The 25,686-nt window shown below is 43.7% G+C and overlaps 1 protein-coding gene across 4 annotated transcripts; it reads right to left on the bottom strand.

Annotated features, from left to right (window-relative positions):
- Positions 1 to 405: 405 nt before the first annotated feature.
- On the bottom strand, positions 406 to 21,675 carry UPF3A (UPF3A regulator of nonsense mediated mRNA decay). Of its 4 annotated transcripts, none has more exons than XM_087864923.1 (11): positions 21,443 to 21,675; positions 20,590 to 20,696; positions 19,436 to 19,542; positions 15,332 to 15,430; positions 15,098 to 15,208; positions 13,431 to 13,466; positions 11,882 to 11,937; positions 11,645 to 11,791; positions 5,551 to 5,708; positions 3,598 to 3,895; positions 406 to 1,523 (listed from the first exon to the last, which is right to left on the bottom strand). In XM_087864923.1, the coding sequence occupies exons 1-11, from the start codon at positions 21,647 to 21,649 to the stop codon at positions 1,371 to 1,373; spliced, it is 1,479 nt and encodes a 492-aa protein (XP_087721049.1). In that variant the 5' UTR covers positions 21,650 to 21,675; the 3' UTR covers positions 406 to 1,370. The 4 variants fall into 4 exon arrangements, with proteins under 4 accessions (XP_087721049.1, XP_087721048.1, XP_045628888.1 ...); XM_087864922.1 differs by having other exon boundaries at positions 11,633 to 11,791; XM_045772932.2 differs by lacking the exon at positions 13,431 to 13,466.
- Between the last annotated feature and the right edge of the window lie 4,011 nt (positions 21,676 to 25,686).

Below are 25,686 nucleotides of genomic sequence, written 5' to 3' on the forward strand. Positions count from 1 at the left end.
ACAGCAAGTCCTTCTCACCCCTCCCCTGCCAAGTTCTTGGAGTTCCAGAGTCAAGAGCAAGAACACTACAATGCCATGGGACAGACTACGTATGCAACAGTCAAATGTCTTTAATGATAAATGAGTAATTCTCAGGGTTTTTTTGTTTTTTTAAAGATTTTATTTATTTGAGAGAGACAGAGATAGGGAGAGAGAGAGCACAAGCAGGGTCGGGGGAGAGAGAAACAAGCTCCCTGCAGGCCAGGGAGCCCGTTGTGGGACTCAATCCCGTGACCCCAAACATGACCTGAGCCAAAGGCAGATGCTTAACTGACTGAGCCACACGGGTGCCCCAAATTCTCAGTTTTTTATAAACATGTCATATTTAGTAAAGAATAATCAACAAAATACTCAGGTAATTAAAGCTACATTTTGAAAAGCAATATTTTATTATGTAAAATTCAATGTAGGAAAAGTACCATAACTGGACTTCAAATCCATAGCAACTAAAATTATTTAATATGTGGTCCAAAGCATAGTGCCAAAAATACATAAATGTTTAAAAATTTCACTAACATTAAAAAGTACTATGAACGCATAATTGCAGAAAGCTCCATTAAGTCTTTTAAAAATAAAGCTGCCTCAGACTGCAAAAAGGAAAACCCCAGATGTTGTACCTAAGTTATCCTTGTCCCCAAATAATGCCCTTATGTTACCTCAGCAGCCCTTACATAACAGTGGTTACACACCATGAGCAGGTTACACAAAGACTGTGAAAACAGTGGCCAAATTGTTCAAGGGGCAATACTTCAAGCTGTGGGACTGGACATAGTGGTAAGGCTCTTGTGTCCTAGGGCTACAGCACACAGACGTCAGGGAGTGTCCACAACAGACGGCACAGGTGTCTGGACCACCAGCTGACAACAGCATGAGAGCTGCTCCCTTCCCTTTTTTAAACCACAGCTCACACACACGCGATCTGGATCCCGACAGATCGCTTACTCAACCTATGTACCGGTTATTCCTACAACATGCTTCAAAGTGCTTCAGAGTCCACGCTGGTACAATACTAATTTTCTTCCGTTTTAATCGTATGTTTCTACTTTTCAAAGGAGATTATTCATTCCGTTCTGGCTAAACAGTATATACTAGTTTATACTAAAAACAGTAAAATCTATGACAACTTTTCAATTTTTTAACAGCTTGCTTCTTTCTTAAGAATGGTTTCTAGATGTTTCTATGCCACATTTATATTTCTAGTTTCTGACTTCTTTATGAGGAGTAAATGCATCTTGTGGGTTATACTCAAGGCTGACTGATACATTTCTGGAATGTCCTCTCTAACCCACAACATGCTGAATGGGAGCTCCCCGTCAAATGTGCGCACTGACTCACCCTGCCTCTTCACTCTTCTGGGGACCAGCCCATGCAGAATCTTCAGCCTCGCCCCTGCTCCCATCACGGCCCTCCACAGAGGTTCCCCCGCCAGTTTCTCGTGCTCGGATGCGAGCTCCCGGCTGGTACAGCTGCAAGGCCGGCCGATCCTGCCGGGACAGAGGGGTGGGTTACCCTTCCAAAGGCTGGCGATACAGGAGGGAGCAAAATGTCTCTACTTGCAGGATCTAATGATCCTAATTATCTACCACAAATCAGTCTTGCGGCTAAAAAATCTGCCTTTTTCACAGCACTATCTCAGAAACCAGGCATTCTGAAGCCCAAAAAAAGCTATGAAAAGGAAGACAGTCGATATTTAAAATAACCTGATAGAAGGTAAATTAGTGTCTGGGAAAATGTTATGCTCAAACCCAGAACACCCCCAGAGCCAGTAGAATCATTGCATTCCCCTCCCAGGTGGACAGGTGAAGACTTACACACATGTCTCAGCCCCTCCAACTCACCAGGCAGGGTAATCACGCAGCCTGAGACAAAGCAAGGCACAGCTCCTCAGAGGTGGCTTTTTAGGGTCATGAACTGAATAGTTAGTAACATCTGTGATGAGCGCTTTCCATGTGGGTTATTCCTGAACTGTCCCCATCACCTGATTAAATTCTCAGAGATGGAAGAATGCAACAATGTTTGAATAAAGTGTGTAAAATACTACTGAACTGCTTCAGGACACCAGGATGGTGAGGCCAGTAAAGGACAGAGGGACTCTGAAGCTTAAGGACCAGGAGCAACAGTGGGAAGCCAGCCAGCTCTGCCCTGAAGAAGAGGGTGACCAATCAACTGCTGGCTCAAGGGAGCCTCCTGCACCTGCACCCCTTCCTTGGCCTCCGAGGGGCCCTGGCACATCCAGCACGGTGTTTCTGCAGGGCTCACCAACTTACTTTTACCCACTCCCAGGCCCCAGGGTCCCCATCAGGGCATTTACCGGCATGCCCTTTTCTTTAGCAGAAGCCTGGCCGGTGAAGAGAATGGGAAAGGGCTGGGCAGGGGCCGTAGGTCTGAATCCCTGTGCACACAGAGGTGCAGGGCTCCCATGCCACCTTCTGCCTTAGGCCAACATGCACGGTCCTGCTTTTCACCAGGGCAACACTGGTGTGCACAGATGGTGAAAGGACACTGTAACCGGTCGGGCCTCATACGAAAAGTGCCATTATGCACAGGGCACTTTATTACCTCCAGGGCATCACAGTTCATTGAGAGGAGTCCCAACACCTAAAGCTGTGCAAATACAGATCACTCACGGCCACTACATGAAAAGGCAGCGGAGACACGAGTGTTCATGAAACAACCCCCACCAAAAAGACCCATGGCTGTACCTACTGTACCTGAGATTAAGGTAACTACAGAAACTTTTGAGTAATACAGATGTGGTTAGTCAAGGGTGCAGAGAAGAAGGCTCCCCTCTTGCCGGTAGCTCTGCCTTGCCTTTACTGGAAACATTTTAAAAATCCACATCACTGATACCAGCAACACCTTGGGTGGATCTGAAGGGGATTCTGCTGAGAAAGCCAATCTCGGGTCACACACTGTGTGCTTCCATTTCTAAAGAACCCCTGAAATGACAAAATCATGCAGAAAGAGGACAGTGTGCCTGCTGGGGTCAGGGATGGGGTGGCAGGAGGGTGCGGACTGCAACCCGGGGAGACTGGGGAGCCTCGGTCCCCTCGGTCATCAGGTGGCGGGCCGGTGGGGGACTGGCTGGCACCATGGCGCCTGGCCCTGGAAGGGAGGGAACCCCATTAATATTAAGTGCTTCTCCACAACAGCGTGATGTGAATAAAAATTAACCTCAAACTCTGGGGGGGAAAAAAAAGCCATTTGTTGGTCTAAGTGGGCAATTCCAATCCTGTGTCGACTGTGCAGATCTAACTGACCGGTATTTATGAGCCCTCTGACTATCTCCTAATAATCGGTATGTTATTAGTAACGTAAGAGAAAGCTCCACAGGGTGTCATGAAATGCAAGCTGTCGGGCAGTACACGCCCTAAGAGCGCAGGACCCAGCAGGGGCGGACTTCCCACTGTCAGTGTGAGTGATCTGAAATCTCAAGACACCTGATGTAGATTTCTCTGTCTTGGCTAAACAAAGGAACTTCTGTTTGGCAAAGCAGGTATAAGCCTGCAGATGTGTAGTCTATACTTTTAGGGTTGATGAATGAATGAATAGAAGAACCTTGTTTCCTGGGCGCTCCGCTTTGGGTGCTGGGCCGCTTTCACTTCTGTGCTCTCTCCCAGGCCGCTCTGCTGCCTCCACAGGGATGCCACTGTCCTGGCTCCCCTTCTTCCCTCTGTCTGGGGGGACTCCTTTCCCCCATTTTGGCTCTTCTTCGTTTCTCCTTGAAAACTTGTCAAACTCACAGTGAGCTCTGTGCTTTCTGCTGTCATCCATGTGGCATCTCTGTGTTTCAGGCTCTTTTTCTCGAAATCTTCTCTCCATTTCCCTTTGCTCTTTATCACTGTCATTCTGTGACCTGTGATTCAATACAAATTCTCAGTAACCTTAGGTATACTGCTTGTCGAGTACCTGTCTTGCCATCCAGACTGTAAGTTCCAGAAGAGGCAGGGAATCCCTAAGTCTGCTCATCAGCACATCACAGGCGTGCACGTAACGGGCACAGCACAGGCATTCAAGAAAAAATTGCTGAAAGATGAATCAACAATAGTAACGACAGTATCTACTGTTAAACCTGAAGGACATACATAATAGGCATATATACTTAGTTTTCTAATTCTCAGTAACCCCCCAAAGTAAATATAACTCCCCCTTTACAGATAAAATACAGGAGACCAAAGTGCTCATGTGACTTTCCTAGTGGCCCAGGTCCACGTCCATGAGGACACAGAGCTGATACTGACAGCTTGGTTTCTGCTTCAAGTGTAGTAAAATTAATTGAAATTTACTAATTTTTATACATACATCAAACTGATATGAATAATAAATAAATAAATGGCTGCTTAGCTCCATTGGTTCTTAAAGTCTTTCCCTTCACAACGCACAGGTAAAAGTCCTCACATGCTGTCCATGGCTTCCCCACAAAACAGAAGCAGCAGGATTGGTAGGGAGAAAAAGATCTCTGACAAAAGTATGAATTCATGCCAGAAACATGACAAAAGGCACTGCTATATCATAAACAATAATACGAACACCTCTAACAGAAACCAGAGTGCTAACAGATCATAGATTTCATAATCATGTAAAAATTAATTTTATAAACAAACCAATAAACCAGAACCCCCAAAAAGAGGGCAACAATTTTTTTTTTTAATCACAACTCTGTGTGGACGAAAGGACAGTAAAAAGTCACTCAGATGGCTGTGTTTCTGAGCAAACAGCAGCCTAATCTCATGACCCTGCCATCTTGCCTGCAAACATAAATTCACTTCCAGACACCTCAGAAGCAGAGCAGCCCTGGGCTCCAGGAAGCTCCAGGGGTGTCCTGATACAGTGCATGGGCAAGAGCCCTAGGCCAGGGGAACAAGAAGCCTAGATACACGTGGCCCCCTTGACTGTGTGGAGGTGGCCAAACTTTGACGAGGCTCAGAGGTAGGAGGGAGGGGCTCCCACCTGACAAGGTTCTGGCAGATCTCCCTGGCCCCTGTGCAGAGACTGTGTCTTCCCATTCCTACAGAAGCCCTGCTTGAGCTCCTTTCATGAGCAGCATGTCACAAGCAGGTAGAGAAGTACACACCTAAGGACCCCTAGCCTGAGACAGGCTGGGCTGGTGAACACCAGCTGCTGGGCTGGTGAACACCAGCTGCTGGTCAAATTCCACGGAAGGGCCACAGGGACGATAACGCCAACAAAGGAAGCTTAGCACTTGGACAAGAGACTGTGAAGGAGATCCTGAAGACCTAAAAGGCGGTAACAGGAATCCAAAGGAAGAGGCTAGGACAGGCACAGCTAAGAAACCAGCAAAACGACGTGTCCCTGCTTGGAAAGCAGACTTGAGGCAGATGAAGGGAGCTGACTAAGTTCCTAGTATGACCAAGGAGAAATAAAGATGTGGACAAGCATATCGTCATAAAATCTCTAATTCCACAAGCAGTATGAAATACAAGCACTTGTACTGACAAAGGACAGTCTGTGATCCTTCATGTGGTCAAAGCAACAAAAGCGCAGGCTTACTTTTCCCTGGGCTCCTCCAGTGAGCTCCCCAAGGGCGTGGGCTTCAGGACAGCACAGCTAGCACAGGGCTCCCGTATTCCATCTCCGATATCCACTTCCTCGTGTCTTTCTTTTGGCTTCTCAGTTGGTTCCTCCCCCTTTTCTGGTTTCTTAAGAAGCTAAGAAATTATGATCTCAGTAAAATATCACTTTTGGAGTATTTTATAAAGGAAGTTGTTTAATAAAAAATTAAAAATATAAAACAACATTGAGCACAAATATTTGGATAACAAAAATGTAAACTAAAGGTGCAGCGACCAGGTTTTTGGTTAAATACTGAGGGGAACACTCAGTCGATGAAATACTATAGTTATGAACAACGATCTAGGACAGTTGATGTGATGAGATGTTATTATTGACAAAAAAAAAAAAAAAAAAAAAGACCTGGTCTCTGTATGTTTACACACACAGAAAAACATCTAAAAGGCTGGCAGCACTGTGTTAATAGCGATGATTTTCGGGTGGTGGAACTGAAATGATTTCTTTCCTTTTGTCACCAAGTTCTAGTTTTTTCTAAAATGAACAAATATTGCTTCTGTAACACGTAAAAATATATTGTTTAAAATGTTGCTTTATGTTGATGACTTTTAGAATAGCTTAAACTTTTTGAAAACACATCTTACTCTTTCTTGAATCAGCCTGAGCAGGTTGCTGTCTCTGAATTTGGGCCTTCCCCCCCGCCCCGCCCCCGTTCTCTGTGTAGTTTACTCTTTGAAATTCAAGTGCCATAGGTAAATCAGTTTATAAAACAAAAGTAGAAGGCATACTTCTGAGAATTTTTTTTTTTTAAGATTTTATTTATTTATTTGATAGAGAGAGAGACAGCCAGCGAGAGAGGGAACACAGGCAGGGGGAGTGGGAGAGGGAGAAGCAGGCTCCCAGCAGAGGAACCTGATGTGGGGCTCGATCCCAGGACTCTGGGATCACGCCCTGAGCTGAAGGCAGATGCTTAACAACTGAGCCACCCAGGCGCCCCGAGAATTTTCTAACTTATAAAAGTGAGCATATTTTAAATTGTACTATAGCAAAATTATACACAAATTTCAACTACATGAGTTCATTTAAGAGTGAAACAAATAAAATGTAAGACCGAGTACAAAAAGTTGCTTCTCATCACAGGTGTGCACTATGTTACCTTACATGCTCTTATTCTGCCTGCAGGGTCTGTGAATTTAAACGTTTCCTGTCAGATATCAATTGACATTTATGATTTTTTTAAAAGACTTTATTTATTTGACAGAGAGAGAGCAAGAGAGAGAGAGCACAAGCAGGGGGAGCGGCAGGCACAGGGAGAGGGAGAAGCAGGCTCCCTGCTGAGCAGAGAGCCTGACACAGGGTTCGATTCCAGGACCCTGAGACCATGACCCTCTGAGCTGAAGGCAGACGCTTAATCGACTGAGCCACCCAGGCGCCCCTATTGACATTTATGTTTTAAGGTCTTATTTACTTGACAGAGAGAGAGTGCACACACAAGGAGGGGAAATGGCAGGCAGAGGCAGAGGGGGAAGCAGGCTCCCTGCTGAGCAGAAGTCTGTACTTGGGGCTCGATCCCAAGGACCCTGGGATCATGACCTGAGGCAAAGGCAGACACTCAGCTGACTGAGCCACCCAGGCGCCCCTATTGACATATTTTTTAATTAAAATGGTAATATATGCTGGTAATAAAAGTAAACCACAGGGAAGTATAATAGTTTATGTTTCCACCCATCCATCCAACAAATAATTGGTGCACCTATGAATCGTTTTTACTTGCAATACTTCTGAAACCAAACGTGCGGCATCCTTTTCAACACCACTTCTCCAACCCTCCAACACAGACTGGGTGTCCTACAGTTCCATTCGGTTTTGACACTAGCTAGCTGGAACTGATGTCAGATTGCACAAAACTGTCTCCACTTCAGACACCTGAAGCCACCCACAGCCTCAGCCACCTGTCATCTCACTGGCATATAGAAGACACTCTTATCACTCCAGAGACTGCAAGGATTCTAGAAGCTTTGTGCCCAGAACTGGGGAAAAAGGCTCTGTGTCAGGTGCTAGGAATATAGTTGTGCATAAGAGACAAGTGACCACAATGAAGGAATTCACAGGACATTCTGGCTGAGGCAGTGGTGGCCATGGGAGGAGGGGAGAATGGTGTACACAGTGACAAAATAGAAAAAGTACACCAGATAATCTTAGGTGTCACGAAATGCTACAAACACCTACTAAAAAAGAAAAAAAGGACAGAGAGAGATGTGGGGTGAGGAGTGATGGCTTCTCAAAGGGTTCAGGGAGGGTCTCTCTGTGGAAGTTAGACATGATGAGGAAACACTTATGAGAAGACATAAGTGGAAGGAAGCAAGCAGAGGCCTACGGTGAAATCAGACTGGCAAAGGGAGAAGGAGAGAGAGAGGGAGGAGACAGGGAGGGGAGAAGGAGGAAGGGAGAAGGTGGGAGGGGCAAGGAGCCAGGCACAGGAGAAGGTGGAAGCAGGTGCCAGGTCTTCTGTGTGTCCATCCAGCCCACATCTGTTGTTAATAAGCTTTGTGATAAAGATCACACAACTTTGTTAATAATGTAATCTATTGCCTACAATTTATATATTCAGGAATTTTATTTGTAACTTTGGTAATCTAACTTCTTACTTCAACTTAAGCTCACTACCTAGTTTTAGAGTCCTCAGAGGAAAATAAAAATAGCTGGGTTGCTCTTATATCATAGCTCTCTTTATTGTTAAAAACAGCCATGAGTTCTCTCTGCATTTGTATTTTTATGATATTAACACACACTCTTCTAGCATTTCTTCACTGATATTTTCAGGTTAAAAAAATTTTTTTTAATTCTCCAAATGATTTGTAAATCAGACATCCCTAAAATGAGCCCAGATGCTCACTTAGGGCAAACCTTGGGCTGGGGTGTGTGCCCTCAGGTCAGGACACCAGATACTCCTAAGGACAGAGATTGCTGCTTACTCGTGTCATTGGGGTCTACTCTGCAACCAAGGTCTTGTTTTACCAGACTTGGATAAGAATATCCTTTCTCTTGCTTTGTTTGTGTTTTGACTCCTTTTCTATATGAAAGAGCATATGTTTATTTTTGTTGACTTAATTTTGTTTTTCTTTGGCTTATTTTGGACTCTAATTTCACAATTTAAAATGTAAAAGTGAAATGCTATACTCCAAATACTTCAAGTCTTACTTAAAATTATAAATGAAATTGTAAGCTACAACTTCGAACATTATTCTTGAAAAACTCTCAAAGCTATTGATAAAAGTGCTTTTGAGAACGTAAAGATTAGGCAGTGAGCTAGCTATTATGTGCTTAGAAAGGTCAATGAGAAGGTTAGGCAATATTTCCATCTGTGACTGTAAAATCTGCATTAAATGCAAATACCTACTCTGCCTGAACATGACAGCTGAATTTCTAACACGATTACTGTTTAAGGATTCCCTACAATATTAAGGTTTCATTATTAGCTCCCTTTCGAGGGCTTTTAATTTATGCTGTTGGAGATGACAGGTTATAGGAAGTCGGTCTGCTACAATTTTCTTGGGAGAGTTGTGTGTTCACTAAACCATGTGGACAAACAGAAAACACGCCCTTGGTTATTTCCCTGAGGAACACCCTGGTTTTGCCATGTTCTTGCCGATGAGGGACAGACCATCTTTGATAGTCCTGGTTGGACTCCTCAATCTCATCAATGTTATCAGACTGTGAGACACTTTCTGTGGGACAACTGGTTCCCTACTCATCTTGCATATCTAGGATTTGTCTTCACAGCAAATGTGCTCAAGGGACGTGACCTACCCATACTTTTTTTTTTTTTTTTAGATTTTTATTTATGTATTTGACAGAGAGAGACAGCTAGCAAGAGAGGGAACACAAGCAGGGGGAGTGGGAGAGGAAGAAGCAGGCTCCCAGCGGAGGAGCCTTATGTGGGGCTCGATCCCAGAACGCCGGGATCGCGCCCTGAGCCAAAGGCAGACGCTTAACGACTGAGCCACCCAGGCACCCCTGCCCCATACCTTTTATCAAGATACGGTTTTCAACACTGTCTTTAAACTTGAAGAGAGACATTTTTGGCTCTCTTCCTGGCACTTCTTGAATATGTCCCCATCTGAGACTAGGTGCCACTATGTGGCCTGCTCTGACCAGTGCAATGTGGGTGGATAGGCTGTGTCTCTTCCATGTGGTTTAAGAACCAGCGTGCAAGCTTGTGTGCCACACATTTCTTTCCCCATCCTAGGGAATGCGGAAACGAATGCCAAGGTGGAGCCTCCATCAACGGGTCACTGGATGGCAATGGTGAGCAGCGTACGATGGCCACGGAATACCAGCAACAGACTCCAGTTGCATGAACTGGTGAGGTGTGAGGCTATCTGCTACTGCAGCAAACCCAGACAGGCCTGAGGGAGACGCATAGTGGTGTGTTTTCATAGGAATTTTGTTAAGAAATTGTTCCATCCAGCAAGTGAGCCCCATGTGACCACCGACAAGGAGAAACTGATTTAGAAGCAAACGCCTAGAAAAAGCTTCACCTCCCTTGAAGAAATGGCATGTTTTATCCTCATGGATAATGAAACTATGTTTCTGATCAATCATATCAGAAAGTAATTTATGATGGATAAAGAAGATGTGTTAGGGGCCTACGCCTGGGTGGCGTAGGCGTTAAGCATCTGCCTTTGGCTCAGGGCGTGGTCCCGGCATTCTGGGATCGAGCCCCACATCAGGCTCCTCCACTAGGAGCCTGCTTCTTCCTCTCCCACTCCCCCTGCTTGTGTTCCCTCTCTCACTGGCTATCTCTGTCAAATAAAATAAAATCTTTAAAAAAAAAAAAAAAAAAAAAAGATGTGGTATACCACACACACACACACACACACACACACACACACGATGGAATATCACGCAACTATCAAAAAGAATGAAATCTTGCCATCTGCAACAACATGGATGGAATTAAAGAATATTACGCTAAGCAAAATAAGTCAATGAGAGAAAGGCAATTATCATATGATCTCACTGATATGTGGAATTTAAGAAACAAAACAGAGGATCCTAGGGGAAGAGAAGAAAAATAAAACAAGATGAAATCAGAGAGGGAGACAAACCATAAGACACTCTTAAAACTGAGGGTTGCTGGAGGGGAGGGGTGGGGGATGGGCATTAAAGAGGGCACGTGATGCAATGAGCACTGAGTATATTACATAAGACTGATGAATCACTGAACTCTACCTCTGACACTAATGATACATTATATATTAATTGAATTTAAATTAAAAATATAATATATATCTAAAAAAGAAACTATTGCTCAATTATGGCGACTCTGACCTCTTCCCCATCCTCTCCCTTTCTACTCCATCTTCCCCCAAGTCCTGATCTTTTATTTTCTTTATGATACAATTTCAATGAATTCCTAAAAGCCCTTCAAAGCCTTCGTGGAATAAGGGAAGATACATATTAGGTTGAAATCTAGGTTTGATAAGGCCATCTAAGCAGATACTAACAAGGAAGGGCTGACTCACACTGGAGCACCCTATTTTACACAGCGAAGAACTACTTCTGTGCATTAACCCATCCTTCTAAATGAACACATCAGTCAAAAGAGGTATTGCGCAAGAGATGTAGAAACCACTGCTGCTATGGTTAAAAAAATGTAAAAACCCAGTTCTAGGAGTGAGCCTTTATCTAGAAAGGCCAGTATACACCGAGCCAGTAGTTTCCAAATGTATACTTTTAGTCAGGGAGTCTTTTCTCTAAAGGAAAATGTAAGCAGAAGCCCAGTCTGTGACAAGTAAGCGTGGGGTTCCTCTGGGTGAAGTGCTGCCATCACACCCAGGAGGCCAGGCCCCCTCGCCCACAGTACGCCCAAGGAACTCCCAGGGCTCAGGGAACACAGTTTGAGAACCACTACTGTACTGCAGAGAAATGGAACCATAATAACAAAACAGTAGATTAACTGAAAACGTCCTTACAAGTCGGAAGAGCTAAATACCTAAAAGGCAAAATTGTGGCAGAACTAGCTTTGGAAAAAAGAAATGAGCTGTCTCCTCAAAATTACCTTAATCCTTACTTCTCTCTCAGCCGCTCTCTTCTGTCTGTCTGCCTCTTTCCTCTTACACCTCTCCTCTTCTCTCTTCTTTCTCTTTTCTTCTTCCCGTAAACGCTTCTTCTCCAGCTCCCTCCTCCTTCGCTCTTCTCGCTTCTCTTCTCGAATCCTCTAGAGACGTGGAAAAGCATGTGTATAAATTATCTGTGTGGACATGGCAGGGACAGGAAGGATACTCATCAGGTGAAAGGGTGGACCTACCTGCTTCTCTAATTTTCTATTTCTAATATATTCCAAAAGAGGTGTGGTTCTTCTAGCTAAAACACAAAAATTGCAATGTAGTATTTAACTCTAAAATAAGATTTCTCTCCTTCATTTTAAACACTTGTTTCCAATCTGATCTTTAAATAATTAGTCTGGCTCAGTCGGAAGAGCATGCAACTCTTGATCTCGGGGTTGTAAATTCGTGCCCCATGTTGGGTGTAGAGATTACTTAAAAATAAAATCTTAGGAATAAATAAACAAAATTTAGATGAGCATACGTTGTATTTGGGGGAGTTCCTATTTCATCACTATAAAGTCAAGTAATTTGGAGGCACTGACAATTCTACAAATAATAGGCAATGAATTCCTGATTCTCAAGGGAGTCTTCATATTACTCACAAAGATGCTATAAAAGCAAAAAAGAAAAGTGAGTACAACACATTAGACTTCCTGAACGTTACGAGTATTTTCCCATTTTTGCAGATATTTTAAAACATTACATAACACAGTTCTAGATTCCCTTTGATTCAACATATATTCTAGAAATTTCTTCTTTTTCTGCTCTCTAGACAATGATGTTAAACAATGTAGATTCTTGTAATTTCTTATCATATACATTCCACAAACCAGAATAACCAGATGTAAAAGTTTAGACAGTGACCCCACAGGGCACTTCATCTAAGCAGCACTAACCACCCAGGAATGAACCTCTCTGTAAACTCAAACTTGATCCTCAGCTTTCATGCCCCAGACGTGTCTGATCTGACCTGGAATTTGGTGCCCAAATACAGCGGGCCTCAAGGCAGCCTCTCAGGGGGACTGGTTCTGAGAAATATGTGTTCCCCATGGCAATGGCTGACGATGCAGGTGGGAAGGTGGAAGATGGCGTGGGTCTATTCCACAGCGCTTTCAAGACCTAAGATTAAATGGGGGAAGGAAGAATCTCTGGACACACTTGAAGCCTGGCCATGACATTTCCCGAATTCTGAGATTCAGTATTTAATCAGGAATTTTATAAGAGGGCCCCTGGGCAGGGATTCTTACCTTGGAATTAAGGACTCCTGAACACCTCGACATAATGTGTCAAATGGCTTCTGCCAGGAAAGCTCTGCCCCAGATTTAGGGCTGCGCAAATGCCCACGTCATCACAGGTGCAGGGGTCAAGAAGAGCCTGTTCCCTCCCTGGTTGGCTCCTAGGTTAATCATGAACTCTCAGGAAGAGCACAGCTGACGCCCTCTGTAACAGGCAGTTGCCTCAAATTAGGGAGGACTCTTGCTCTGCACCATGGGAGTTGTGGACTTGTCGGCAAAGAGCAAGACCAAGACTTCCCTGGATGGGTGGAAGAGCTGACAAGACCCCACCCACCTTCCCCCTTCTCTAACAAAATACCTGCCTTGCTACCCCAAAGGATCAATGTGAAGGGTAAAGGAAACCCTGTATAATAAAGTGCTTTACAAACCATAAAAGTGTATCATTTGTTAAACAGAAGGTGCATGGCATGTAATATAACACTAAGTTAACCAACTTCTAACTGTTACCACTTACAGACGGCTGCTGCATCCTGGGCACTGTCACAACCACCTGGGAGGAAACAGGGATGCTAAGTCTCAGGGCTGGAAGCTGAGCCCAAGTCGTCTGTCTGCTCTACAGACCCTGCTATGCCACTGCACTAACCTGCAACTTCAGAGGGAATTAATATTTCCACTTAACCCTCACTGCTCAGACTAGATCATAGAATCCACTGAAGGCCAAAATCTAAGAAAAGAAAAAGGCAATTTGCCTTGAATAGCCGGATAAGGTCCCAACTTCAATGGGCAGAAACAGGATCACAGAAACAAAGCTCCACAGCCTCATCCTGGGCTAGTAGATTGTGAATCACACTTACTCATTCCCTAAAATACTACAATGCACCTACCGTGCACCAGGCAAGTGGCTGGGGTGGGAAAGGGTGTCCCTCCACTGTGGGAGGGTGGCTGCAGCCAGCTGGATGGTGTGTATCTGGCCACCAAGGACTGTCTCAAAGCTGCTCACAAGTGGAAGACCCTGGTCCTTTTCTGTGGCTATCCTGTACATGAGCATTTATAGCAAAGAGAGAAGGGGGGGCGAGTCCTATAAATAATTTCTAATTTGCTTTCTTTTTTTTTTTTTTTTTTAGCTCTTTTTAAATTTAACATGTTCTACAGTGAGATCATGATTTGCTTCCAGTAATATTTCTTCCCCAGTCTGCCCCATGTCAGTGATGGTGCCTCCAACCATTGATCTGTTCGAGTCAAACTCTTGGAGGCCTAGATTCTTTCTGTTCCCTTTCTTCCCACACCCAATCTGCCAGAGCATATGCAGACTCTGCCGGCTAGCACAAGCAGCCCTCCCTGGACTAGAGCAAAGCCTCCCCACTGGAAGCCTGATGTCTCCTCAGGGCAGCCACAATCCATCATGTACGGAGCAATGTGCATGGAGTGATGGGGAAAACTAATCAGGCCACATCACTCCATCAGCAGTCTCCAGCTGTCTCTTGAACAAACTCCAAACCTCTTACCCACCTGCCTCTCCAGCCACTCTGCCCCCAGCCCACCATGTACCAATCACACAAGCATATATCCTATTCCTACAGGCCCACATCTCAGCTCCCAGTCCCTTCTTCTTCCATGTCTTAGCACAGCTGCTCTCAGAGGGCCTTTCCCTCCCAGGACTGTTTCATCATAGTGTGGCACTGATCACAGGGACATGCCCTGGCTTAAAGCCTGATTATTGTTGCAGGTGTTTACTACAGTCTTCCCCACAAGCAGGGCAGATACATGACAGCAGAGGCCTCATGTGTCCCGTTCATGTTGCCTCCGCAAACCTAGGCTGAGTCAGTACCCAACCAACGTGTGCTGACCAAAAATGAGCACATGCATGGTAAGCACATCTTTATAAATATTTAGTGATTAAAAAATCCTTTGAGCTACACATCAAATCAGCTGTTACAAAATATAAAACTCCCTTCTCCACTGCTCATTTGGAAGCATCATAACTGTGAACAAATAACAGGAACCAAAAGCTCTGGTGCTCTCCCTCAACAGACACTCGGAAATATTTGCCATATTTCTTTACAACTGGAAAACACTCTATTTCTCTGCTAAGCCTGTCACAAGTGTGAATTTTTAAATAATCATGAAAAAGAAATAAATACATATCTCAATCTAGTAAAGAAAAGAAATGAGCAAACAGACCAATAAGTTCTCTTGTCTTTGCCTCTATGTCTCCCAGAAGAGTTTCGGGATTGGCATTAGGTTTCTCTTCCTCCACACAGTAAGTTTCCAAAAACTTCTTATATTCTGGATCTGGAAATTAAAAAAGAAAAAAAGAAAAGAAACATGCTCCTCCCCACATATGGGAGAGAAACTATCTTTGGTTGGTGTATTTAATTTTGCAGTTTCATAATCCAGCCTTTGTAAAGGACTCACCGTCTTCAATGCTTCCAGTTTGGGCATCTTTTCTCTTTAGCTTCTTTTTGGCTATCTTCTGGAATGGGGCGAACTCTACCACTGCAGGATATTCTAGGCCTTTCACAGAAAACAAATTGCAAAAACCATTCTAAAATTCCACTATATTCATTTTGGAAAATAATGATTTAGCTTTCTTTCTTTTTTTCTTTTTTTTTGGGGGGGGAGGGGCAGAGGGAGACGGAAAGAGAATCTTAAGCAGGCTCCACACCCAGGAGAGCCCAACGCAGGGCTGAGATCGTGACCTGAGCTGAAATCAAGAGTCGGGTGCTTAACCAATTGAGCCACTGAGGTGCCCCATGATCTAGCTTTCTTAAAGATTGGCCCTAACTACATTACCGTTTAAACTATTATTTTCAAGCAACTGCAAACTTAGCATGTCAAACTCCAGATCTGAACAAAGGACAGGCACTTATTTATTAAAGAAAATGATTTCTCACATTGCAATAGTGGTTACATAACTGAATGCGTTCAAAATATATCAAGCTGCACACCTTAAAATATCAGTATACCCTTCTCTCCCCCACTGAAGAGTCTATCATGGAATACCTTTAAATAGGTTCCTTACTAGTCACATTTTTTTAAAATTTTAAAATGTCAATTCATTGATCAATCTGTTATATGAATTCAAGGGGACTACCATGCTTAGAAGAGGCACCAAAGAGGGGCCTCAGATGGTGTGTGCAATACTCAGACAGGGTTTGCTTCAAACAGAAAAGTTCAGAACAAAAGCCATGAGAAACTGACTTGGTCATTATGTATGTGGGGGGGGGAGGAACATACCAAGAAACATTCATTATTTGCTTAATCAACAGAGGGAACACTTCCACGTTGGTACTGAATCCTTTAGCCTTGTCAGGAATGGTCAGGTGACCATGATATTGCAACTCTTATTTATCTGGACAATATTTCTGTGCTAACCATAACTATTCAGAATAAAGTCAAAGACCAGGAGGAGAGCAGGGCTTTGGACAGGCAGGAACAATGTCTGATTCACTGCTGCACCCACATGCCTGGTACATAGATACTTATTAAGTAGGAGTTGACACACTCCTGATTTCAAAACTTCTTACAAAGCTATGGTAACCAAAATAGTATGGTACTGGCATAAAAAAAGAAACAGACAGATGTCTACAACAGAGAGCCCAGAAATAAACCCTCACATACATGATCAAATGGTTTTCAACGAGGGTGCCAAGACTATTCAGTGGGGAAAGGACAGTCTTCTTTAACAAATACTGCTGGAGGGCGCCTGGGTGGCTCAGCTGGTTAAGCATCTGTGTTCGGCTCAGGTCGTGATCCCAGAGTCCAGGGATTGAGCCCCGTGTCAGGCTCCCTGCTCACTGGGGAGTCTGCTTCTCCCTCTGCCCTTCGCATTGCTCATGCTCTCTCTCACTCACTCTCTCTCAAATAAATAGAATCTTAATAAAAAAATACTGCTGGAAAAACTGGATATTCACATGCAAAAGAACAAAGCTGGACTCTTACCAGATACCACCGAGAAAAGTTGACTCAAAATGGATCAAACACCTAAACATGAGACCTAAAAATATAAAACTCTTGGCAGAAAACATGGAGGAAAACCTTGACATTGGATTTAGCAATAATTTCTTAGATGTGACACCAAAAGTACAGGCAACTAAAGTAAAAACAGAAAAACTGGACCACATCACGTTAAAAACATCTGGGTGTCACAAAATACAATGAAAAGAATATAAAGGCTACCTATGGAAAGGGAAAAAATCCTACATCTGATGAGGGGTTAAGATCCATAATATATATATAAAAAAATCTACAACAAGAAACAAATAACTCAATTTAAACATGGCATTCCTCCAAAGAGGACATACAAATGGCCAACAAGCACACAAAGATGCTCAGCATCACTAAGCATTAGGGAAACGTAAGTCAAGATCACAGTGAAATACTACCTCACACCCATACCCTTTGATGTCTGCTATCGAAGAAACAGAAAACAACAAGTGTTGGGAGGATGTGGAGAAATTGGAGGCCTCGTGCCCAGGTGGTGCGGATAAAAAATGAAGTAGCCTCTATGGAAAACAGTATGGCAGTTCCTCAGGACATTAAAAATATAATTACTTATGATCTAACAATTCCACTATGGTTATACCCAAAAAAACTGAAAGCAGAGTCTCAAAGAGATACTTGTACACCCATGTTCAGGACAGCACTATTCACAATAGCAAAGAGCTGGAAGCAACCCCTGTGTCCACTGACAGACAAATGGATAAACAAAACGTGGTATATACACACAGTAGAGTATTAGTCAGTCTTAAAAAGAAAATTCTGAGACACGCTACAGCACAGATGAACATTGAGGACACCACGCGATGTCAAATAAGCCAGTCATGAAAAGAGAAATACTGTATGATTCCACTTTTATGAGGTATCTAGACTAGTAAATTCATAGGAACAAAATAGAAAGGTGAATGCCAGGGGCTAGGGGTTGGGGAGAAGTGGGGAATTATTTAAAGAGTCCAGTGTTTTAGTTCTATAAGATGAAGAGAGTTCTGGAGATGGGTTGCACAACAGTGTGAATGTACTTAACACTACTGGACTGTATGCTTAGAAAAGACTAAGATGAGGGACGCCTGGGTGGCTCAGTCAGGTGAGCACCTGGAGCATATGACTCTTGCTTTGGGCTCAGCTCATGATCTCTGGGTCCTGGGATTGAGGTGTTGGCCTCTGCGCTCAGGCAGAGAGTCCGCTTGTCCCTCTCCCTCCCCTTCTGCTCCTCCTCTCACGCACTCTCTCTCAAATAAATAAAATCTTATAAAAAACACTAAGATGATAAATTAATGTTATATTTATCATAAATCTTTAAGAAGTAAAGGGAAATGGCACTTGAATAAAGGTGCATTCAACACAAACATCAAATAGTTCAAGATTACATCTGTTTTTCCTCACAGGAAAAAAATCTCTTGGCCTCAGCCGAGTAACTCTTTAAGGATATTTTGTTAGCTCTCAGTGAAGAAGAAAACACTTATCAGCAGTGGAGTGGGGTGGAGTGGGAGGAGGTTGGTTGGTGAGGGGTATACAGAAAATATGCTGTTACAGGTGTACACGCTTGATTGCAGCAGACACAACAGCTGACAGTCTGACTGGAAGGAGGACAAAAGCAAGATCCGAAAAGTACAGAGAATCAGAACCATTTAGAGTAGAGGTAAATACCCGTCTCGGCAGGCAATGCTGTTCAACAGAGTCAGAAACTCATGTTCATTATTACAATCCCCTCCCCCATGACACTGTCCAGAAATGGTATAATTATGAAGAGTACTCTGTTTAACATTATTTTATAAATTTTTTTCAAGATGTATTTACTTATTTTAGGGGTGCTGGATGGCTCAGTTGGTTAAGCCTCTGCCCTGGGCTCAGGTCATGATCCCAGGGTCCTGGGATCAAGCCCTGAGTCAGGCTCTCTGCTCAGTGGGGAGCCTGCTTCTCCCTCTCCCTCTGCCTGCCACTTCCCCTGCTCATGCTCTTTCTCTCTCTCTGTCAAATAAATAAATAAAATCTTAAAACAAATTTTATTTACTTATTTTAGTGAGGGGGGAGGGGCAGAGGGAGAGAGAGAGACTCTTAAGGAGACATCTCATTGAGTGTGGAAGGAGCCAATGCTGAGATCATGACCTGAGCCAAAATTAAGAGTCAGATGCTTAACCAACTGAGCCACCCAGGTGCCCCAAGAGTACTCTAAGAAAACATAGATATAAATGAATAATATATTTTAGAAAATTTCTATTGCACAAGAGTAAAGTGATTTGGTTTTGGTACATAAGTGAAGTTCACTTATCCAGAATCTCATTTATATGAAATACTCCACTCCAATAATAAATAAATAGATTGTCACTGATACAAACAATTGATGGATTTATGTATAATTTTACCTTTCAACATAAGCACACAACCACAGTAACACAACTGAAATTTATGAACTTATTTTAGATGGGTATCTGAGAATTTAATTATAATTCACAAACATCCCAGCAAAATTTAATGTACTTTGAGATTATATTAAAGAGTTTAAAAAGCCAGTGATCCAACCTTTACTGTCAATGAAGATATAGCCATCAAAACGATCTCTAAAAAGAAGGATGTCATCAGGATTTCTAAAATTAATGTATGCTCTTGAGTAAAGATGAGGATAAAGACTGAAATAAGAGATAACAGGGAAAATAGTTAGTAAAAAATTCAAGACTTCTTTAATTTTGATTTTTTTCTTTTCTAGATACCTAAATGCCAAAGAACACCTCTCAGCTAATTACAACAATCTGGGTATTCTTTAGCAAAAAAAAAAACAAAAATAAACAAAACATTACCCAAGATCTTTTTAATAACTTGGGAAAGACACTTAAGGTCAGTCTCTCTATGACACAGAACAGGGTTAAAATACTGGTCTTCCAAAGTTGAAAACCAAAGGCAAGGTTATTCAAAGGTCAGTCCTTATCACACATCATGACCCAATACAACCTAACCATGATTCATTCATAGATGAAAACATCATATGGCACAAGAGACTCTTCACTGACTTAGAGAACACCTCTATGTACTCTAGGGAGTATTCACTGTAGCACATGGTATGGGGACTACAGAAGAACTAAGCCTTTCTCCTCTGCCTCACAACTACCAACTTCCTTCATAGGCAGGAACTTTCAACCCCATTCCACAGATGAGAACACTGAGGCCCAGAGAAATTCAGTAGGTGCAAAAGGTGCAGTTAGTTAAAAGGTGGGACTGGGATTCCAAGCTGAGTTACTCTGAGTCCAGGGCCTGTCCTTTAACTGTACCAGTTTTTTTAAACTTTAGTCATTTGAAAGTCATCTATTTTTTTTTTTTAAACAAATCTATACCCCTGAGTGATATTTTTCTTTGAATGGACTGGCGGTTTTTACTTAATCACAAAACGCAGCTCAACTGTGCCCTGTGGAAGGTGTGGCCTGAGCTCTGCCTTCCCTGCTCGTGAGGATGTGGACGTGCTGAAGTGACCGGGGTGCGAGAGGGACTCGGCAAAGCAGCTGGGAGGTAGGGTGGCAGGGCGGGACGGGAGCACACGGGTCTTGCTCCGGTGTCTGGTTTCCGTGTCGGATGGGGGGTGCCGGCGGAGGCACCCGTCAGCTCTCCTCTAGGGAAGTGTCCGTGCGGGAAAGAGGGAGACACACAGCCTCCGCGGTCGCGCGGCCGGGCTCCCGGCTTCTCACCTCAAGTCGGCGGTGAAGAACTCGAAGTAGTCGTGCGCGGGCAGCGGGTGCAGCTGCTCCTCCAGCTGCTCCTTGGTGAGGCTGGGAGGAAGCCGCCGGATCACCACCTGAGGGAAGTGCGGACGGTGGGCTCGGCGTCCCGCCCCGCGCTGCCACGCGTGAACGCCGCCCGTGTTCAGGCTCGGAGGGAGCGCTGCCCCGGAGTCCGGCAGAAACGCCCACCGTCGGAAAGGCGCAGGAATCCGGGCACCGACCCGGCACGGCCGTCGGAAAGCGCGGCGCGGAACACCCCGCGTACTGTCCGCGCCCGCGTGGAAAACTCGACCCTCACACGCCCGCGGTGGGCGCCGACCGCACCGCACACGGCCCCTGCCCGGGACGCAGCGTCTCAGCGCGCCAGCCCCGACTGGAAACACCACAGGCTCCGGGCGCCGCTCTTCCTCCCCACGCCAGGAAAGGCCGCTTCAGGCGGGGCAGGAAACGGCCCGCTTCTGGCCGCTGGCCGCGGTGCTGAAGTGACCCGTCCCGGCCCCGCTCGCCCAGAACACGCCACCCGGGGCCTCACCCCCTCCGCTACGCCCCAAACCCTGAGCCCGTCACGCCTTCGCTCAGGACCATTCCTCTTCTCGCCAGGTTTGCCCGCCCCGCCTACCCGCCTCCGGAACACAACACCCTTAGCCCCCCTCCCCCGCCTCCAGCACCACGCCAACCCTTGGCCCCGCCCCACCTCGCTCAAGACGATCCCTCTTCTCGCGAGGTTTGCACGCACTTGCCCCCCTGTCCTCGCCTCGACCCACCCTGTTGAAGACCCTCCTCCCCTCGCGAGGTTTGTCTGCCCCGCCCCTTCCCCCACCTTGCTCAGAACCGTCTTCTTCTCCTCGCGAGGTTTGCCTGTAACACCCCCACAGCCGAAGGACGAGGTCGGTGGCACCTCGGGTTCTCGCCGCGGCGACTCCCGGCGGAACTGTACTTCCACAGCCGACAGCTTTTCTCTCCCGCTCGAGCCCCGCGCAGCAACGGCCGCCCCGGAGCCTCCCACCCCCTCCTTCTCTGAGCGCATCTCGCACCCGCCGCGGAGCAGCAGCTGCCGCCCGCCCCAGCCGAAACGTCGCGAGAACTGGGCCGTTGCCCCTCCCCCCCGCCGCCCATGATGCTCCACGTCCAGCACCCCGTTCTCATGCCCCACCGGGGCCTGGGGCGTGCCGCGGACCGGGACCTCCAGCCGGGAGTGCACGGTGCCGGAAAACTCCGACCAGTGCGGGCAGCCGGGTCTCGGGAGGGTCTGGGAGCAACGAAGGGTGGAAAGGCTTCGCCCAGTAGCCGGTCAGCGGGAAATTAGGGACCAACAGGGGACTCGATCTCAGAACCCCAAGATCAAGACCCCAGCCGAAGGCAGACGGCCAACTGACTGGGCCACCCAGGTGCCCCTCTTTACTTCCTGTCATTAACAAGGTTCTAAGAAATGGTTTCACAAAAATCACAGAATTTTAGAATTGAGGTTTGATTATTCTGAAAATTTAAAAATCTTATAATACAAATCGTAAGATATAGTGAATGAAATATACTTGTAAAATAGCTTAAGATTTTATATAAAAAATAACTGCATCACAAAATCTAGCTTTCTAGACATCATCACCAACCCTGTTAAAATGTTTTGTTTTACGTACACACACAACTTTAGACAAAATAACCTCCAAATATCAGAGTGAATGAAGCAGTTGACTTTGCTTTGCCACGCCACACATGAATGTGGTCCTGGGGTAAATGCTCGTCACCTTTTACTTGGGAGCACACCTAATTGGTAATGGATGGCAGTGGTTTAAAGCAGCAGGTGACCATAATACCCATATTCCTCCGAAAATGACAGTATGACAGTCTCTTTAAAGTTGGCAGGAAGGGTGCCTTTTTAGGAAGCTATCACTATAAGAGTACAAAATTGGGTAGTGATAGAAAAATACTTGACAGTACAACTACACGTTACCATTCTTTGATACTCTCTGAAGCCTAAATGCGGCATTAACTGCTGATCTGAAAAACAGCCTGGATTTTGCCTTTCATTTCTTAAAGCACTGGCAATATGGTAATGGCTCCTTTATCAGGAGTTTGCTTTATCAGAAACCTAAAAAATACCACATACATGATCAATGAAGAAATTACACGAAGAAATATTTTGGTCTGGAAGGCAAAATAAATGTGAAAACAATATTAATACCTTCATTTTTATCTATTTTAAAAATTACTATTTTAAGTTCATTTGATTTTCTAGCCCTACCTAAAGAGGGAGGCATAAAAATAGGCACATGTGATACCTGACAGAGAAGAGACTGAAAAGCCATTAAATAAAGATGAAAACTCAGAACCTCAGTAGAGCAGTAGGTAACTCATAAGTGCATTACTGCATTAAACCGACATTCACTGTGGTAAGCTGAACCAACAGCCTGGATGCTGGGCCCTGGAAGCATTAAGAGCTGCATTCAGTTTCCTCAAATGTACAAAGTCTTACTTCAAAGACCTCCTGGAGTTAGCACTTGGGAACCTCAAGGAATGAGAGCCATTATTTTTTCCCCTTAGCTTAAGGTAGATATATACGGAATACATTTTAGGTGAAGATAAAAGTTTTGGTATTTAAGGGAGCATTTCAGATGCCAGGAAAAAAAATTTTTAAGTGGGCTCCACTCCCCAATATGGGGCTTGAACTCATGACCCCGAGGTCAAGACCTGAGCTGAGATCAAGAGTTGGACGCTTAACCAACTGAATAAGCCACCCAGGCCCCCCGGAAAATTCATTTCTGTATAATAGTTTGCTAATCATGCTCTGAGTAAATGTCTCAGACACCATTAAAAAGTAGGGTACTGTACCAGCTGAAGTCAGGATGAGGGCTTCTAAGAGTCTGACAAATGAAGCATACAATCCCATCTCTATTAGACATATTTAAAGCTCTGAATGAGAAACACTGTCAACCAAAAATTTCATATCTGGCAAAACTATTCTTCAAGAAGGAAGGAGAAATTAAGACATCCCCAATAAACAGAAGTTAAGGGAGTTTGTCACTGGTAGACAAGTATAAGTGCCTTCAAAAAATGCCAAAGGGAGCCCTTCAGGCCGAAATGAAAGAATGCTAAACAATAATTTGAAATCCTATCAAGAAATAACAAGGGTAATGATAACTACATAGGTAAATATATAAAAGCCAGTATTAGTGTACTCTTGGTTTGTAATTCTTTTTTTCCTGTATGATTTAAAAGGCAAATAAATAAAACAAAAATTATAATTCAGTGTTAATGGGAACAATGAATAAACACGTCATCTGTGACAACAGCAATATTAAGAAAGGGGGAAGGCAGGGCGCATAGCAGTAGTGTGCTCAAATTAGGTGGTTGTAAGTTTAAGACGAAAAATGTAATCCTCAAGGTAGCCATGAAGAAAAACAACAATAAAAATACAGAAATACACACAAAAATATCAACTACACAATAAGGCAGTGAAAGAGGAACTGAGGAACAAGAAATAAGCAAAACACATAGAAAACAAACAGCTGGCGGCAGCTCAGGCTAAAGTCCTCATCAGCACTACTTCAAATGTAAATGATCAAACTCGCCCAATTAAAACCCAAAATGGATTTAAAAAAAAATGATCCATTTGTATGCTGTCTATAGGAGACCTGCTTAGATACAAAGACACAAAAGAGTGAAAGTAAAAGAATGAAAAAATATTCCATGTAAATAGTAACAGAGAGAGTTGGGCTGGCAAAACTGTTACAAGAGACAAAAAGGACATTATATATTGATAAAAGGGCCAATCCATCAAGAAGCTGAAAGAAGTATAACGTATATGCATCCAGTAAGAGCCCCAAAATACATGAAGCCAAAATCAGCAAAATGGAAGGGAGAAAGACACAGTTCTACACTCACAGTTTCAGACTTCAACACTCAATTTTCAGTAATAGAATCCTATTTGGTCATGTTGTAGGCATAACATCAACAAGGAAATAGAAGATTTGAAAAGTACTATAAACCAACCAGACCACTTCACCCAATAAAAGCAGAATACACAATCATCTCCAGCGAACAGCGTTATGTTCTCCAAGAAGGACCATAAATTAGGCCACAAGAAAAGTCTAAATACACTTAAAAAGACTGAACTTATACAAAATATCCTTTCCAACTACAATGGAATAAAACTGGAAATTCATAATAGGTCACCAAAAAACTCATAAATATGTGGGAAATTAAACAACACACTCTTAAATAACCAACGGGTCAAAAAAGAAATCACCTAAACACAAATGAAAACAAAATACAGCATAACACTTACGGAATGCAGCCAAAACAGTGCTCAGAGGGAAATATATAGCTCTAAATGCTTACGTTAAAAACAAAATCTTAATTCAGTAATAAAATTCTAAACCTTAAGGAACCAGAAAAAGAATAGCAAACTAAACCCAAAACTAGCAGAAGGAAGGGAATAAGTATTCAAGTGGAAATTAAAATACAAACTAGAAAAACAACAGAGAAAGTAAGAGCAAAAGCTGATTCCTTGAAATGATCTACAAAATTGCCAAATCTTTAGCCAGATGGACTGAGGAGGGAAAAAAACTTTTATTGGTAAAATCATAAAATGTTAGAGGAGAAATTATTACAGACTTTACAGAAATAAAGGATAACAGGATACTATGAACCAACAAACTGAATAACCTAGATGAAACAAATTCTTAGAAACATACAAACTACCAAAACTGACGCAAAAACAAACAGCTGTAACAAGTAAGGAGACTGAATCAATAATCAAAAATCTCCCAACACAGAAAGGCCCAGAACCAGATGGATGGCTTCACTGGTGAATTCCACCAAATTTAAAGAAATAACACCAATTCTTTTCAAAAACCTTCCCAAGAAACCTGAAGAGGAGAGGATACTACTTAACTCATTTTATGAGGCCAGTGTTAGCCCAACACAAGATCCAAAAGCATTACAGAAATGCAGACCAATAAATCTCTCTTATGAATGTATATGTAAACTCAACAAAAAATAATTAAACTGAATTTAGCATTTTATTAAAAGTATTGTACAACATGACCAAATAGGATTCATCCCAGG

The sequence above is a fragment of the Ursus americanus genome, chromosome 10 (genome assembly GCF_024610735.1).
Source record: "Ursus americanus isolate L20-20 chromosome 10, mUrsAme1.1.p, whole genome shotgun sequence".
Lineage (NCBI taxonomy): Eukaryota > Metazoa > Chordata > Mammalia > Carnivora > Ursidae > Ursus > Ursus americanus.